Genomic DNA, 16435 nt, shown 5'->3' with positions numbered 1-16435 from the left:
AAGACTCTATCTTGAAAAACCAGAAATATAAATGTATTGAGATTAGTCAAGTGTGATGGCATACACCTTTAATCCCAGCATTTGGGAGAGGTAGGAGGATCACTGTGAGCCTAAAGACACCCTGAGACTATATAGTGAATTCCAGGTCAGCCTGGACTGGATCAAGACCCTACCTCAAAAAACCAAAAAACACAAATACTGAGACTGAATTGGATAGAGGGCACAGCCGTTAAAGGGCTTGCATGTAAAGACTAAGGACCTGGGCTCAATTTGCCGGTACTCATGTAAAGCCAGATGCACTAAATGGCACACACATCTGAAGTTTGTTTGCAATGGCAGTGGGCACTGATATGGTCATACTTATTCTTAAGTTTTAAAAAGGGGGTCAGGAAACCAGAGCGATAGCTCAGTGATTAAGATAATTGCCTGCAGGGCTGGTGAGATGGCTTAGAGGTTAAGGCGCTTTCCTGCAAAGCCAAAGGACCCAGGTTCGTTTCCCCAGGACCCATGTAAGCCATATGCACAAGGTGGCACATATGTCGAGTTCATTTGCAGTGGCTGGAGGCCTATTCACTCTCTCTCTCATACTCTTTCTCTCCTTTCAAATGAATAAATAAAGTAAAACAAAAGAAAAAAATATTTAAAAAAAAAAAAGGGCCGGAGAGATGGCTTAGCAGTTAAGCGCTTGCCTGTGAAGCCTAAGGACCCCGGTTCTAGGCTTGGTTCCCCAGGTCCCACATTAGCCAGATGCACAAGGGGGTGCATGTGTCTGGAGTTCGTTTGCAGTGGCTGGAAGCCCTGGCGTGCCCATTCTCTCTCTCCCCCTCTATGTGTCTTTCTCTCTGTCTGTCGCTCTCAAATAAATAAAAAAATGAACAAAAAAAATTAAAAAAAAAAAGATACTTGCCTGCAAAGCCTAATGACCTGAATTCAATTCCCTAGCACCCATGCAAAGCCCAATGCATGAAGTGCTGCATGTATCTGGAGTTCATTTGCAGTGGCTAGAGGTTCTGGCACATCCACACTCTTGGCACTCTCCTTGCCTCTAATCTCGTAACTTGGGAGGCAGAGGTAGGTGGGTCACAGTGAGTTCTTATCTAGCCTGAGACTAAATTCCATCCCAGGTCAGCATGAACTAGAGCCTACAGCAAAAACAACAAAAAAAAAAAATTGCTGCTTCCGAAAATGTTGGGACTTCATCAGCCTGCCACACGCCATTAGTCCTAGCATTTGGGAGCCAGAGGCAAAAGGATTGCCATGATTTTGAGGCTGTCCTGAGATTACATTATCAATTCTAGGTCAGCCTGGGATAGAATTGGACCCTACCTTGAAAAACCAAAAAGGGGCTGGAGAGATGACTTAGTGGTTAAGTGCTTACCTATAAAGTCTAAGGACCCCGGTTCAAGAATTGATTCCCTAGTACCTGGGGGTACATGCATCTGTAGTGGCTGGAGGCCCTGGTGCACCCATTCTGTCTTTTTTTTTCTTTTAATTTCATTTATTTGAGAGACAAAGAGGCAGAGAGAGAATGGGCGTGCCAGGGCCTCCAGCCACTGCAAACGAACTCCAGATGCGAACTGTGCTAACATGGGTCCTGGGGAATTGAGCCTCTGACTGGGGTCCTTAGGCTTCACAGGCAAGCGCTTAACCTCTAAGCCATCTCTCCAGCCCTCCCTGCCTCTCGTCTGTCACTCAACAAATTAAAAAAAAAAAAAAAAAAAAAAAGGCACCAGGAATGGTTGCGCACGCCTTTAATCCCAGCACTTGAGAGGCAGGGCTGGCAAGATTGCTCCTGTGAATTTGAGGCTACCCCGAGACTACATAGTAAATTCCAGGTCAGCCTGGGCTAAAGCAAGACCCTACCTTGAAAAACCAAAACCAAAAAAAAAAAAAAAAAAAAAAAAAAAATGTAGCCAATTCTGTTTTGTGATTTTCCAGCTTGTCTCCCAAAGGAGTACACTTCCTCCCCTAGCTACTGCAGATTAACTCCCTTACTGACTTGTGTACGTGAACTCTTAGGAAGCACACAAGCCACATTCTGTTCAGTATCTGCTGTTCATTTCAGAGAACCCCTTGCTGAGCACTTAGGCAATGTTTCTTCCACAGGAGCCCACCCACGTGAATGAATCATTTGCAAATGAGGAAAGGGGTCACAACATTTCTTTTCAAATTAATCCAGTAAGACTGGGAACACCAATAATATGCCTACCAACAGACAGATATCAAACTTTTTAATATGAAATACAATCAGGGAGAAGCACTCTATTAGCAAGTACATCAGACAATTAAAAATAGATTTTTACCTCAAACCCACTTTTTTACAAACAGAAACGTGTCAGAATTATCAGTGAGATTTTAAAAAAGCATTGTCCAGGCATCACTGTTGAAAGGTTGCAATGGGAGTCAGAACCCAGTATTATTAATTATATATGCGACTGTTTTATTTTTGCCCCCCGTTTTGTTAGTCCTGATGTAGCCCAGGCTCAGGTTCCGAACATGCAGTCCAGCACCAGCTGAGTGCTATGACACACTTCAGGAAACTGTGGCTTTTCTGGTTGAGGCACTGATTTCAGCTTGACTGGGACACTTAGACTTTTTTCACTGTTTGTTTGGGGGTTTTGGGAACTTTCTTTACAGATTTCTTGGGAGTAGTGAAGAACTTGGCCTCTGGCTTTTTTGGAGTCTGTCTTGGGTCTTTTTTTGCCAGTGAAGAGTTTCTTTCTTTCTCTTGTTCCATTTTTGGCTTCTTCCCTGGGCTGTTCCCTGGGTCCCCAGGCCTGGAAGCTTCTGAGGTCTCTGCAATAGGCAGGGCCTTTCTCTTCTTGCTCAGAGGTGTGCTGGGACTAGGACTCTCTTTTGGAGACTTTTCTGTGACATGCTCTTGTATCTAAGAAAGCAAGATAATTATCAGATGTTATTGTATTGAGACAGTCTCATTCTGCTGATTCCTTTGACATTCACTATGTAAACCAGATTGGCTTCCCACTCATCATCTTCCTTCCTCAGCCTCCTGAGTACTAGCATTACAAGTGTGTGCCACAATACACAGCGTATAGCAGACGCTCTGAAAGGTGGCTACATCCCATTGTTAATAACTGAAGAAGATCCTAGAGGTCTCCTGCCCAATGAGAGGACAACTGCCTTTGCCTGTGGTAGAGTCCCAGGAAGCAAGTAATGGAGTACAGTGGGAAAATGGATATGCTGCTTTACCTTGTCAGGTGACTTTCTTGTAGGTGGGCCAGGAAAGGGCTCCTAAACTGTGTGTATACAATCTAGCCAAGTGCCTGTTAGGAACCTACTCCCCAGTGCTGGAGTCATAGGCCCTTCAAGGGCACTGCCACATACCACAATCCTGGGTTTTTCAAACAGTCCTAATGACTACTGGCACAGATCCAAGGGTGGACTCTTCAGTTATATTCACAAACAAAACCCCATAAAACATATTTTTGTTTAATATAATCCTCTCCCCATACACGGTGTTGGGAATGGAACCCAAAGGGCTTGTACATGCTAGTTTAAGTCTCTACCACCACCGAGCTACACTGCCAACTTTTCAATTCACACTGTATCAAAAATGGCTTGCTTTCTTTTTACATATATATTTTTTATTTATTTGAGAGAGTGAAAAAAATGGGGGTGCCAGTGCCTCTAGCCACTGCAAATGCACTCCAGATGTATGCACCCTTTTGTGCATCTGGCTTATGTGGGACCCAAGGATTCGAACCAGAGTCCTTAGGCTTTGCAGGCAAATGCCTTAACCACTAAGCCATTTCCCCAGCCCAACAGCTTACTTTCTTAAAAAGTACTTACAAAGTTATGACTATCATTGCCTATTGACATTAATCAAGAAAAAAACAAAAGCTGGTGTTGCACGTCTATAATCCAAGCACTTCAGAGACAGAGGTAAAAGGATCACTGTTGAGTTCAAGGCCACCCTGAGAAGACTACATAGTGAATTCCAGGTCCGCCTGAGCTAGAGTGAGATCCTAACTCGAGGGGGAAGAGAAAAAAAATTTCAGAGCTGACTCAGTGGTTAAAACACTTGCCTGCAAAGCCAAAGGGCCTGTTCAGTTCTCCAGGACCCATGTAAGCCAGATGCAAAAGGTGGTGCAAGCATCCAGAGTTTGTGTGCAGTGGCTGGAAGCCCTGGTGCACCCATTCTTTCTCTCTCTCAAATAAATAAAAACAAAATAATAATAAAAACTTGCCTGAGGGCCTGGGTTCAACTTCCCACTACCCACGTAAAGTGGCACATATGCCTAGAACTTGTTTGCAGAATCAAGAAGCCCTGGCATACCTGCTCTCCTCTCTTCTCACCAACTTGAGTTCAAGATTTGATTGGGAAAAGTGGATACTGGGTTGGACAGATAGATGGCTTAGCACTCAAGGGACCTGCCAGTAATCCAAAGGACCCAAGATCAATTCCTCAGTGCCCATGGAAAGCCAGATGCACAAGGTGGCATCTGGAGTTTGTCTGCAGTGGCTACAGGCCCTGGTGTCTCTCTATCTGCCTCTCTCTCTCTCTCAAATACATAAAGTCTTAGTGGGTATGAAGCTGGACGTGGTGGCACATACATTTAATCCCAGCACTTAGGAGGCAGAGGTTGGAGGATCACCGTGAGTTCAAGGCTACCCTGAAACTACAAAGTAAATTCCAGGTCAGCCTGGGCTAGAGTGAAACCCTACCTTGAAATAGCAAAATAAATACATACATAAGTAAATAAAATACAAGTGGGTATGGTGGTGCACACAAGCTAACCTGAAATGCTACTCTAGTCTCAAGCTGGTCATAAACTTCACAGTCTTTCTATACCTGCCTCCCAAGTACTGGGATCAAAATTCTGCGCCACTACACCTGGCCAATTATGACATTTAAAATTTTATTTTAGGGCTGGAGAGACGGCATAGCAGTTAAGCTCATGCCTGTGAAATCTAAGGACCTAGGTTAGACTCTCCAAGTCCCACGTAAGCCGGATGCACATAGTGGTACATGTGCCTGGAGTTCTTTGCAGTGGCTAGAGTTACTGGCATGCCCATTCTCTCTCTGTATCTAATAAATAAAAATAAATCTTAAAAAATTATTTGACTTATTTGCAGAGAGGCAGAGAAAGAATGAGCATACCAGGGACACTTGCCTGTACAAATGAACTCCTAATGCATGTGCCACTTTGTGCATCTGGCTTTAATGTGGGTACTGGGGAACCAAACACTGGCTGTCCGGCTTTGCACACGTGTGGAGGCCAGAGGACCAAGGGTGCCTACTCTACTGTTTTCCACCTCACTTCCTCGGGACAGTTGCTAACCCTAGAGCTTGTGCGGATCAGCATGCCCCAGCAATCTTCCTGTCTCTGCTCTCATCAGCAACGGGGCGCACATGCTACCATACCCAGAGTTTTACATGGGTCCTGGAGACTACATTTGGGTCCTCATATTTGCAAGCACTCTTATATACCGAGCCACCTTGTTATCCTTTTTATTTCTGTGTATGTTGTGTGCATGAGGAAGTGAGAGGTCTTCCTCTAATCCAGGCTGACCTGGAATTCACTCTGTAGTCTCAGGGTGGCCTCAAACTCACAGTGATCCTCCCACCTCTGTTCCCCGAGAGTGTTGGGATTAAAGGCGTGTGCCACCACACCTGGCTCGGATATATCACATTTTAGTACCTATGCAAGCTTGTCAAGTATGATGATGCACACCTGTACTCTCAGCACAAGACAGGTAGGTAGACTCCTGAGAATTTGAGACAAGCCCTGGCTACACAATAAGCTTCAGTCCAGCATGGATTAGACAGTAATAGTGTCTCAAAAATAAAACCTTACTTGTGTTGTATACTGTCAGCTGTCCCATACATCTCTTAACTGCACTCAGAGGCCAGAGACAGACCTATACCCCTCTACATTCACACAAACCTACCACATTCTTCTCAAAAGACAGGCTACTGTAAAGTGATACAGGCCTGTATATTCAAGACACCTTGTTTAAGGGAAGAGTAAACCACAGTAACTATCTTCATGGTTCCTGGGTTTAATGTATCATCATTCATCACTAGATGAGTATTAAGTAAAAAAAATAAATAAATAAATAAAAATACCTTGACGTTTTCTGTAGCTGGAGCTGTTCCTATTGGTACCAGCTGTGGAATCTCATCGTCAGAATCGCCTGTGACTTTGGGCTGGGCACACACTTTCCCAGTTTTCTTCTTCTTCTTGTTCTTCTTCGTGGAGTCAGGGCCCTTCACTGCAGCACCGCTGACCTCATGACTTTTAACTCGAGGTAGGACTGACGCTGCCTTCTTGGCCCTTTGTCTCAACATTTTGTTTTTTTTCTTCAACTTTTGTTTTCCCTGGTATTTCTCTTTTGTTTTTATCTTTCCCATCTACCAAAGAACAGATAGAAGTTTAGCAATGAATATTTCTGTTGGAAAAACATGGGCATATACACCCCATTTCCAAGCACCTGAACCTCAACTTGTGTTTGGGGAGGGAGGTGTCAATATGTAGCCCAGGCTGACTTTCAAACTTGAGGCTACCTCAGTCTCCTGAGTGCTGGGATTGCAGGCATGTACTTCCACTTGCCACTTTCTTATTGGTGTTTGTGGCAGAGCCTCACTCTAGCCCAGGCCAGTCTTGACTGATGGTGATCCTCCTACGTTAACCTGCCTGGCTAATAGTATTATGGGTGTGAGTCGCCACATCTGGCTCCTACTGTTTTGACCCTTAATCAATTAAGCATATTAAATAGTAAACTAGATGCTGGTTATGTGAAATATATGTGGAGATCCAGCAAAAAGTACGATGTCATTTAGGGGCTGGAGAAATGGCTCATCTAAAAACCCAGGTTCAATTCCCCAGTACCTATGCAAGCCAGAGGCACAAGGTGGGACAGGAGTCTGGAGTTTGTAGTGGCCAGAGGTTCTGACATCTCCATTCTCTATTTGGCTGTCTCTCAAATAAAACAAGCAACCAAAAAAACCATTAGTGAGGGAGGATAGAGAAATAGCTCAGTGGTTAAAGGCACATGCTTTCAAAGCCTGATGGCCTGGTTTCAATTACCCAGTACCCACATAAAGCCAGATGCACTCAGTGGCACATGCACATGGAGTCTGTTTGCAGTGGCTAAAGGCCTTGGTTTGTCCATACTGTGCCTGTCTCTCTCTTAAATAATCTTTTTTGAAGTTCTTAATGGGGCTGGAGAGATGACTTAGTGGTTAAGGTGCTTGCATGCAAAGCCAAAAAACCCAGGCTCAATTTCCCAGAACCCACATAAGCCAGATGTACAAGGTGGCACATGGGTCTGGAGTTTGTTTGCAATGGGCAAAGGCCCTGGTATACCCAATCTCTGCCCCCCTGCCCCTTTCTCTTTGACAAATAAATAAATATATAAAAGTTTTAAAAAGTTATGAATGGCTGGGATTGGTTGTGCATAAATCACAGCACTTGAGAGGCAGAGGTAGGAGAATTGCCATGAGTTGGAGGCTACCCTGAGACTACATAGTAAATTCCAGGTCAATGTGGGCTAGAATAAGACCCTATCTCGAAAAACACAGAACAAAAATGAGATACTGTAGGGTGTGGTGGCACATGCCTTTAATTCCAGCACTTGGGAGGCAGAGGTAGGAGGATCACCTAGAGTTTTGAGGGCACCCTGAGATAACAGTGAATTCCATGTCAGCCTGGGCTAGAGCCAGACCCTGCTTCAAAAAACCAAAGCCATAATCCCAGCACTTGGAGGGCAAAGGCAGGAGGATTGCTTGAGTTCAAGGCCACCCTGGGTTAGAGCAAGACCCAACCTCAAATATCAACAAAGGTTCAATTACCCTGAACCCACATAAGCCAGATGCACAAGGTGGCCCTCCCTTTCTCACTCTTAAATAAATAAATTAGCAGTTAAAGACAGTCATTTTTCTTTTTTTCTCTCCCCAGGTAGGGACTCACTCCAGCCCAAGCTGACCTGGAACTTTCTCTGTATTCCCCAGGCTGCAGGCTGGACTCAAACTCATAGTGATCCTCCTACCTCTCCAGAGCTGGAATTAAAAGATGAATGCCACCCCACCAAGTCTAAGGCTTTTTCTTGCAGAGCTTGCAGGTCTGGGGCTCAATTTCCCAGCCACTCATGTAAAGTATGTGCCATTCCTGTACAGCAGCAAGAGTCTCTGCTGTGAGTGTGTGAACAAAAATACGCAAATAAATTTAAAAGGCGAGAGCCCTACCATTAAGCTACATTCCCCAGACTTCTAATTTTTTTTTTTTGGGGGGGGGGAGGGTGGAGGTAGGGTTTCACTCTAGCTCAGGCTGACCTGGAATTTACTATGTAATTTCAGGGTTGCCTCAAACTCATGGTGTTCCTCCTACCTCTGCCTCCCGAGTGCTGGGATTAAAGGCGTGAGCCACCACATCCGGTTCTAATTTATTTTTAAATATTTTAATTTATTAATTGATTTGACAGAGAAAGAGGGAGAGAGAATGGGCCTCCAGCCACTGCAAACAGAACTCCAGATGTGTGCTCCCCTTTGTGCATCTGGTTAACATGATTCCTGGGGAATCAAACCTGAGTCCTTTGGCTTTGTGGGCAAATGCCTTAACCATTAAGCCGTATCCCAGCCCTTATTTTTATTTTGTATGACAGGTTTCACTATCTCTGCATCACAGGCTGCCTTTGAACTGACGGTGATCCTTCTGCTAAGTAAGTGCTAAGGTAACAGGCACATGAGCCCTCTTGCTTCCCTTCACCATGATCATAAGCCCATCCAGTATCGAAACGTCTACTAACCTTCTTCTTCATACTATGTAAGAACACAATGTGGTTTCCATCCCGACAGGTGACAAAGGAGGAAAAGATGGGAAGGGAAACTGACTTCTCAGTTTTCACAAAGAGGAGTTTCACACTCTGCCACTTCTGAAGTAAACAAAACAAAAACAATGTCACCTAGGCATTTTGCTTCTTTCAAATGAACAACAGATTCATGAATCTGTCAGACTACCTGTGGCAATTTTTCTGAAAGCTTTTCCAAGACAGCCATAATGTTTTCAATGACATGCTGTGTCTGCATTCCAGTGTGACCAATTCGTACAGTGCTGGAATGTAACAGAAGAGAGACATTTTAAACATAAGTAGAAAACCCAGAGTATTCCTTAAAAGGTAAAAAACTAAATCATTACACTCTAAATATTTATTTATTTATTTATTTTTTGTTTTACAAAGTAAGGGTCTCATTTTAGCCCAGGCTGACCTGGAATTCACTATATCATCTCAGAATGACCTCAAACTCAGTAATTCTACCTCTGCTTCCCAAGTGCTGGGATTAAAGGCATGCTCCACCACAACCGGTATCTAAATAAATTTTAAAGGGAGGTCATCAGCTCACATGCTTTAGAATGTTCCTTCCCTGAGGGTTCTGGAGATGTAGTTCACAGGTAGAGGCTGAGAGTCTGTCTAGCATTACATAAACCAAGAATGGTGGTACACATTTGTAATCCTAGCAACTGGAACATCAGTTTAAAGCCATCTTTATTCTACCTAGAGTTTAAGGCCATCCAAAAGGAGAAATGGTTCAGCAGTTCAAGACTTGCTGGCGAAACCTGTCAGCCCATGTTCAACTATCCAGCACCCACGTAAAGCTGGTCACAAAAGTGGTGCATCCCTGGCACCAAGTATGTGTGCACGTATGAATTAGAATGAAAGGAAGGAAAGGGAGGCAATCATTCCCCAGGGGGAAAAACAAAAAAGAAAAAAAAGATGATTCCAGAGCTAGCACTTAACCAGGTACGGTCAGAAGGGCCAGAAGTTTGCTGTTATTCTACAAAGCACACAGATCAAGCTGTTCTGAGCAGAATCAACTCCAGAAGAGTTGCTTGCCACCTAACCTGAAGACTGCCCGTCTCTCATGTACCATATTACCTTCTGGCAAGCCCAAAAACATCCCTGAAGCTGAAGGGAAGGGCACAGGCAACAACTGAGAAGCCCAGAAGATACCTGGCACAGCACTGGGCTCATCGGCCCTGCCAGCTCACGCTCCCCACGTGAGCAAAAGGCAGGCTCTATGGTGAAGGTAGCCAAGTCCGGAGGACAAGACAGTTTGGGGCTCCCACTTGTCATCTCAACCACCAGCTGGCTCAGCTTACTCATGTGCCTGTCAGTTACTTTCCAGAGCACAAAAAGTTCTCTGGGTAGATGGCACAAGGAGAGGGCAAGTGGTAGGGAGATGAAAGGAAACTACTGTGCTGGGAAAAGATGACAGCAATGATAAAAGAGCCTCCCTCTAATTGTGTAGCACAGCCTGCTCTCAAACCATAGGAAATCTAGCCACAGCCCCCAAGTGCTGGAATTAGAGGTATGAGCCCCCATTCCTTCTCGCAGCTACTAACTGATCCCACTGACCCAGCTTCTAATCACATCAACCTATAACGAGGAAGATCCATGTCCAAGGAGAATGCCTAATGACTTATCTTCAATCAATTAGGGGCTTCTCTCCTACAGGCAAATGGCAATAACGTTTTTAAATCCTTCATTTTTGAGGTAGGGTCTCACTCTAGCCCAAGCTGACCTGGAATTCACTATGTGGTCTCAGGGTGGCCTTGAACTCACAGCAATCCTCCTACCTCTGCCTCCCGAGTGCTGGGATTAAAGGTGTGAGCCCCCATGCCTGGCTTGGATTGAATATTTCTAAGAAAAAAAAATATTTTTTTTTTGACGTTGGGCCTTTTTGACCTGGAATTCACTATGTAGTTTCTGCGTGGCTTTCAACTCATGGCAATCCTCCCACCTCTGCCTCCCAAGTGCTGGATTAAAGGGGTCTGCTACCATGTCGGGCTTTAAGAAAGGGTTCAGCCGGGCGTGGTGGCGCATGCCTTTAATCCCAGCACTCGGGAGGCAGAGGTAGGAGGATCGCCATGAGTTCAAGGCCACCCTGAGACTACATAGTTAATTCCAGGTCAGCCTGGACCAGAGTGAGACCCTACCTTGAAAAACCAAAAAAAAAAAAAAAAAAAAAAAAAAAAGGGTCAACAGAATGATATGGCCTAACGCTATCCTCATTAAAAAAAAAAAAAAAAAAAAAAAAAAAAAAAAAAAAACCGACCAGCATGACATGTAAATCAGAAGAGCTTTGCTACCTGCAAGATCCACTTTTGGAGATGTTTAAGACCGTTCCACTGACACAGTTGCTGATCTCTTGGGACAAATTCTTGGCCTGAAGGTTTATAGGCACTGGAACTCTACAAAAACATACAGACATCAGAATACAGTACATAAACCTATAATCTAATGCCACTCAAGTCCAGTCACTGCCAAGTAACTTACTTCTTCCTCTGATAGAAATGTCTCCCTATGTGCGTGGGTAAAAGCCGCCTAATTCTTTCATCAGTAAGGAAGAAGTCAAAGCTATTCAGGAGGTTAAGCTTCGCTTCATAGGCTTTGTATTCTGTTTTTAAAGTGTGGAAAGGGATAATCTAGAAACAAAAACACAAATGCAGAAAGTTAATTTAGAGAACAGCTGCTATTCAGATTTTGAATTATCCCAGAGCTATGGCTCTCAAAGTGCAGTGAACATTAAATGTACATTAAATGCTAAGTGCTGAAGACATTGAGATAAATAAGCAAGGACCCTAGATAAAAATCCAGGGCTGGAGAGATGGCTTAGTGGTTAAGGCACTTGCCTGTGAAGCTTGTGGACCTACATTCAATCCCCCAATACCCACATAAGCAAGATGCACAAGGTGGTGCATGCATCTGGAATTTTTTTTTTTTGCAGTTGCTAGAGGCCCTGGTGCACCCATTCTCTCTCGCTCTCTCTCTCAAATGAATATTTTTTTAAAATATCCAGAGAGTAGGTTAGGCATGGCAATATATGCTATAATCCTAGTTTCTTAGAAGGCTGAGGTATGAGGATAGAAAATTTTTAGTCAGTTCAGGCAACTTTGTGATAAGTTATCTCAAAGCAAAACAAGCCAATTGTGGTGGTACATGTCTTTAATCCCAGCACTAGGGAGGCAGAGGAGACTGTTCCAAGTTCAACATTAGCCTGGGCTAGAGTGAAAACCTATCTTGGAAAAACAAAAAGGGCTGAGATGTCACCCCAAGGTATAATACTTGCCTACCATGGGTGAAACCTTAGTCCAAACCCCAGTACTAGGGGAATAAAAAGAACCAGATGGTTATAAAGTATACAAAGTACACAACAGGTAGTCAAAGGCTGGCTGATACATGACGCTCTGCATTATGCTCTAAGTACAGAATAACAAGATACCCTGCAAACTCAAACTTATTGTAACAGTACACCACCACAAGCTGGATGGAGTACATCCTACCTACAGTCCCAAGAGTAAATAATAAAAAGAGAAAAGCAGAATAAAAAACTAGTACCTTTAGCACACCTATCATTACATTTCAATGACTGTGAAATGACCTGAAAAGAATATTAAGAGGCTACTTACCCGAGAAATGGATTTAACTCCATGCTTATTCAAAAGTTTCTTATAGAATCGCTCAGTCTGTTCAGATGATTTACGCTCATCCTTAGTGAATAAGCAGATTTCCGACAAATCAGTTCGAATACTATGAGGCAAAGGCCTATAAACAAGAGAAAAAGAACTAGGGCTGAAGCATTATTACAGAAAATGTACACTAGTCAGAACATACATTAAATCTTGTTTAACATTATACTATTTAAGCAAATACCACACTGAAAACAAATACATCTAGGGAACCAGACGTGGTGGCACACACCATTAAAAATATCTCAACACTTGGGAGGCAGAGGTAGGAGGATCACCATGAGTTGGAGGTGACAATTCCAGTTCAGCCTGGGCTAGAGCAAGATCCTACCTCAAAAAACCAAAACAAGAAAAAAACCATAAGAAGCTACAGCCCTGCATACTGCCTTTCTGGTGCATGTATGTACATATGAGTATGTGCACATGTATTGGCCAGAAATCAATACTGAAGTCTTCCTCCACTTCATTTATTGTGATGGGGTCTCTAACTGAACCCAGAAGTCATTGATTTGGCTCGTCTAGCTAGCCAGTAACCCCTAGGATTTTGCCTACCTTTGTCTGTCTAACCTTGGGATTACAGGCACATACTGCATTCTACATGCATTCTGTGCAATTGACTTTACATGGGTACTGACTGGGGAATAGAACCCAGGCTTACAGGCTTTGCAAGCAAGCAACTTTATAAGTGCTGAACTAACTCTCCAGACCATACACTGCTTTTTTTTTTTTGTTGTTCTGTTTTTCAAGGTAGGGTCTCACTCTAGCCCAGGCTGACCTGGAATTCACTATGTATTCTCAGGGTGGCCTTGAACTCTCAGTGATCCTCCTGCCTCTGCCTCCCAAGTGCTGGGATTAAAAGTGTGCACCACCAAGCCTGGCTTTGCATTCGTTTTATTATTATTATTATTTAGTATTTTTATTTATTTGAGAGAGATATACAGAAATAGCCGGGGGGGTGGGGGGAAGGGGTAGCAGCTCCGGCCACTGCAAACTCCAGATGCGTGTGCACCCTTGTGAATTTAGCTAACGTGGGTCCTGGGGAATCAAACCTGGGTCCTTTGGCTTTGTAGGCAAGCATGTTACTGCTACCTAAGCCTTTTCTCCAGCCCCTGACTTTGCATTCTTAAGCAAAATTACTTCTGTAATAGAAAAGCAGGGGATGCCACCCAAAATATAAGACTCTGGGTTAAATCTGAGTTTCACATTGACCACAAAGTAAAACAGTTTCTAAATGCTGCATGGGACCTACTTATGCTAAAACCTTTCATAGCACATCTTTCTTTAAAATAGTACAAACATACAGAAAGAGAATCTGTGTGACCCAAGATTGGTACCAAGATCATCAGGCGGGGCATGATAACGCACCTGTAATTCCCAGCCTCTAATGTCAGCACTAAGGAGGATGAATGAGTGAAGAATGGGTCAGCCTGGGATACATAATGGGATGCTGTCTTAAGTATACACAAAACTACCTAGGTTTTTAAATCAACAGCTAACAGCTCCCCCAAACCTGACTAAAATTTCTAGAAATTTGTATGTGCGAGTTCATGTTGTTCTTTTAACCATGTTATATTTCTCAGATTTTATTTTATTATTTCTAAAAAATATTTATTTACGTAAGAGAAAGGGGGGAAGGAGGGAGAGAACAGGCACACCAGGGCCTCTAGTAGACAAACTCCAGACACATCTGCCACCTTGTACATCTGGCTTATGTGGGTTCTGGGTAATTGAATAAGGGTTCTTTGGCTTTTCAGGTAAGTACCTTAACTGCTAAGCCATTTCTCCATCCCTATTTCATTATTTATTTATCTCATCTGCCAAGGTAGGGTCTCACTCTAGCCTACGCTGATCTGGAATTCACTATGTAGTCTCAGGTAGCCTTATCCTCCTACCTTTGTCTCCATAGTGCTGGAATTAAAGGCTAGAGCAAGACCCTGCCTCAGAACAAAAAATTAAGGTGGAGAATGTTAATGGAAGACTTCTCACTTTCTCATGCACATAACATACACAGAAATAAAAAGGCTGGCTGGGTGGTGGTGGTAGGATCGCAGTGAGTTCGAGGCCAGCCTTAGAGTACGTAGTGAATTTCATATCAGCCTCAAAAAACTCCACAAAGGAAGAAAATTAGAACTTACAATCTGATCCGCAGTTCTTTTTCTGGAATTTTCCATAATATTACCATTAAGAACAAATTCTCCTTCTCATTCAGAAGCAATCCATTATCTTTTTTTCTGGATCTGGACTGTGCCAGGAGAACTTCCACTGCTTTTCTAATCTGTGAAATGGAGACATAAGTAAGTTAACATTTGCCCTCTCTCATTCTTTTGTTTTCGAGGTAGGGTATCACTCTAGCCCAGGCTGACCTGGAATTCACTATGTATTCTCAGGATGGCCTCCAACTCATGGTGATCCTCCTACCTCTGCCTCCCGAATTCTGGAATTAAAGGCGTGCGCCAACACGCCCGGCTCCTCGCTCTATTTTAATAGGCAACATCTACATCTGTATCAGGATCTGCAATTTCTACAGAGCACAACATATTTAAGCACCCATCACAAAAAGCAACGCCTAAGCCCCTGTTTCCCTTTCCTACAGATGCGGCCACAGGAGAGCTTCGGGACCCTCCCTCCGCGAGGAAAGCAGTCATCGGGAAGCGTCGGCGGGAGCCCTTGGTCCTGCCCTACACGCGCCTACCAGGGCCCTGCAAGCTCGAGGATGGTGGGCAGAAGGGCCCCGCTTCGCTACAGGTGAACAGGCCTCGGGACCAAGCGGAGCCGGCGGACACAGGGCACTGCCCGCCCGCGACCCGTCCTCCGGCTCCCGGGCGGAAAGTGCGCGCAAGTCGTGGGTGCAGCACTGGATTATCAGGCCTCTCAGCCGCCGCCCGATGCGCCTCGCCGCAGCGCGGCCTCGACCGCCCTGCTTCCGCTCCACTCTCCCAGCCGACACTCGCCTGCTCTTTGTCCAGATGTTCCAGGGAGGTCGGGTCCGCTGGAGTCTCCGGGGAGGGCGCCGCAGCCGCTGTGGAAGCAGAAGGTGAGGCCGGGCCCTCCATGGCGCCCTCACCTCTTGTAAGCACGCGCACGTTACTCGGGGATGAAGAGTTTCTTGCGCATGCGCGCGAGGCCCGGAACCGGAAGAGGCCAACGGGCCAGCCCCGTGCCGCGCGTCATTTCCGGAAGAGCGCGAAATTTGATTCCAAGGCGTGGCGCAGACAGTGACGTCGATGGATCGAGCTGCTGTCAGAATCTCCTCCCTGGGGCGGCTGCTCTCTTTCCCGCCCGCTTTCTTGGAGCTCGAGGCCCGGATCTTGCAGGGTCTGAGTCCACTGCGGGCCGCAGCGCGCCGAATCCTGACTGCTGCGCGCAGTCCTCCGGGCCGACGGCGATTCCTTGAACTAATAAGGAGTGACCGACCCCGGAGGCGCCGTGACGCACGGAGCGATGAACCTGACCGGTCCCCGGGGGCCTCGGCGGAAGGTAAGACCTTCCACTATGCTTGAGTGTGAAGCCTGGGAAACTATGGATTAGTGCAGTGTCCCTCCAACCCCGCCCCCCCCCCCCCCCCGCGTCCAGAGGTCACCGCTGGCAACCAGGACCTCAGGAGCCTTCCAGAAATGTTGTTTGCATGCTTAGACAAGCTTTTCGTTTAGAAAAGAAACTTATTTTGTTTTTTTTTGAGGTAGGGTCTCACTGTAGCTCAGGCTGACCTGAAATTCACTGTGTAGTCTCAGGGTGGCCTTGAACTCACGGTGATTCTTCTACCTCTGCCTCCCGAGTACTGGGAGTACTGCGCCACCACGCCCGGGTATTAAAAAAAAAAATTATTTGTGTGTGTGTGTGGGGGGGGAATGAAACGAACTCCAAACACTTTTTGGCTGGCTTTTCCTGGCAAGTGCCTTTACCCATTTTTGCAGCCGAGAGACTCTGCATGTCTGAATGGCATC

General features: G+C 45.1%; 1 protein-coding gene across 1 annotated transcript; it reads right to left on the bottom strand.

The window, feature by feature from the left end:
* Positions 1-2214: 2214 nt before the first annotated feature.
* Positions 2215-15598, bottom strand: Rsl1d1 (ribosomal L1 domain containing 1). Its single transcript, XM_045161680.1, has 9 exons — positions 15443-15598; positions 14627-14766; positions 12432-12567; positions 11299-11447; positions 11112-11213; positions 8981-9074; positions 8770-8895; positions 6092-6376; positions 2215-2887 (listed from the first exon to the last, which is right to left on the bottom strand). The coding sequence occupies exons 1-9, from the start codon at positions 15542-15544 to the stop codon at positions 2588-2590; spliced, it is 1434 nt and encodes a 477-aa protein (XP_045017615.1). The 5' UTR covers positions 15545-15598; the 3' UTR covers positions 2215-2587.
* Positions 15599-16435: the final 837 nt, after the last annotated feature.

The sequence above is a fragment of the Jaculus jaculus genome, chromosome 11 (assembly GCF_020740685.1).
Source record: "Jaculus jaculus isolate mJacJac1 chromosome 11, mJacJac1.mat.Y.cur, whole genome shotgun sequence".
NCBI lineage: Eukaryota > Metazoa > Chordata > Mammalia > Rodentia > Dipodidae > Jaculus > Jaculus jaculus.
The sequence above is the reverse complement of the archived record's forward strand: the minus strand, read 5'-3'. Positions and strand labels throughout refer to the sequence as shown.

Bases quoted from the DNA above. Each gene is read 5' to 3' on its own strand.
- Rsl1d1 (XM_045161680.1), bottom strand. From the start codon at position 15,544: ATGGAGGGCCCGGCCTCACCTTCTGCTTCCACAGCGGCTGCGGCGCCC. The intron at 8,896-8,980 runs GTAGTCTGACAG...TGTTTACTTCAG, and splicing joins TTTCAGAAAAATTGCCACAG to AAGTGGCAGAGTGTGAAACT. The intron at 6,377-8,769 runs GTTAGTAGACGT...GTTCTTTGGTAG, and splicing joins TACATAGTATGAAGAAGAAG to ATGGGAAAGATAAAAACAAA.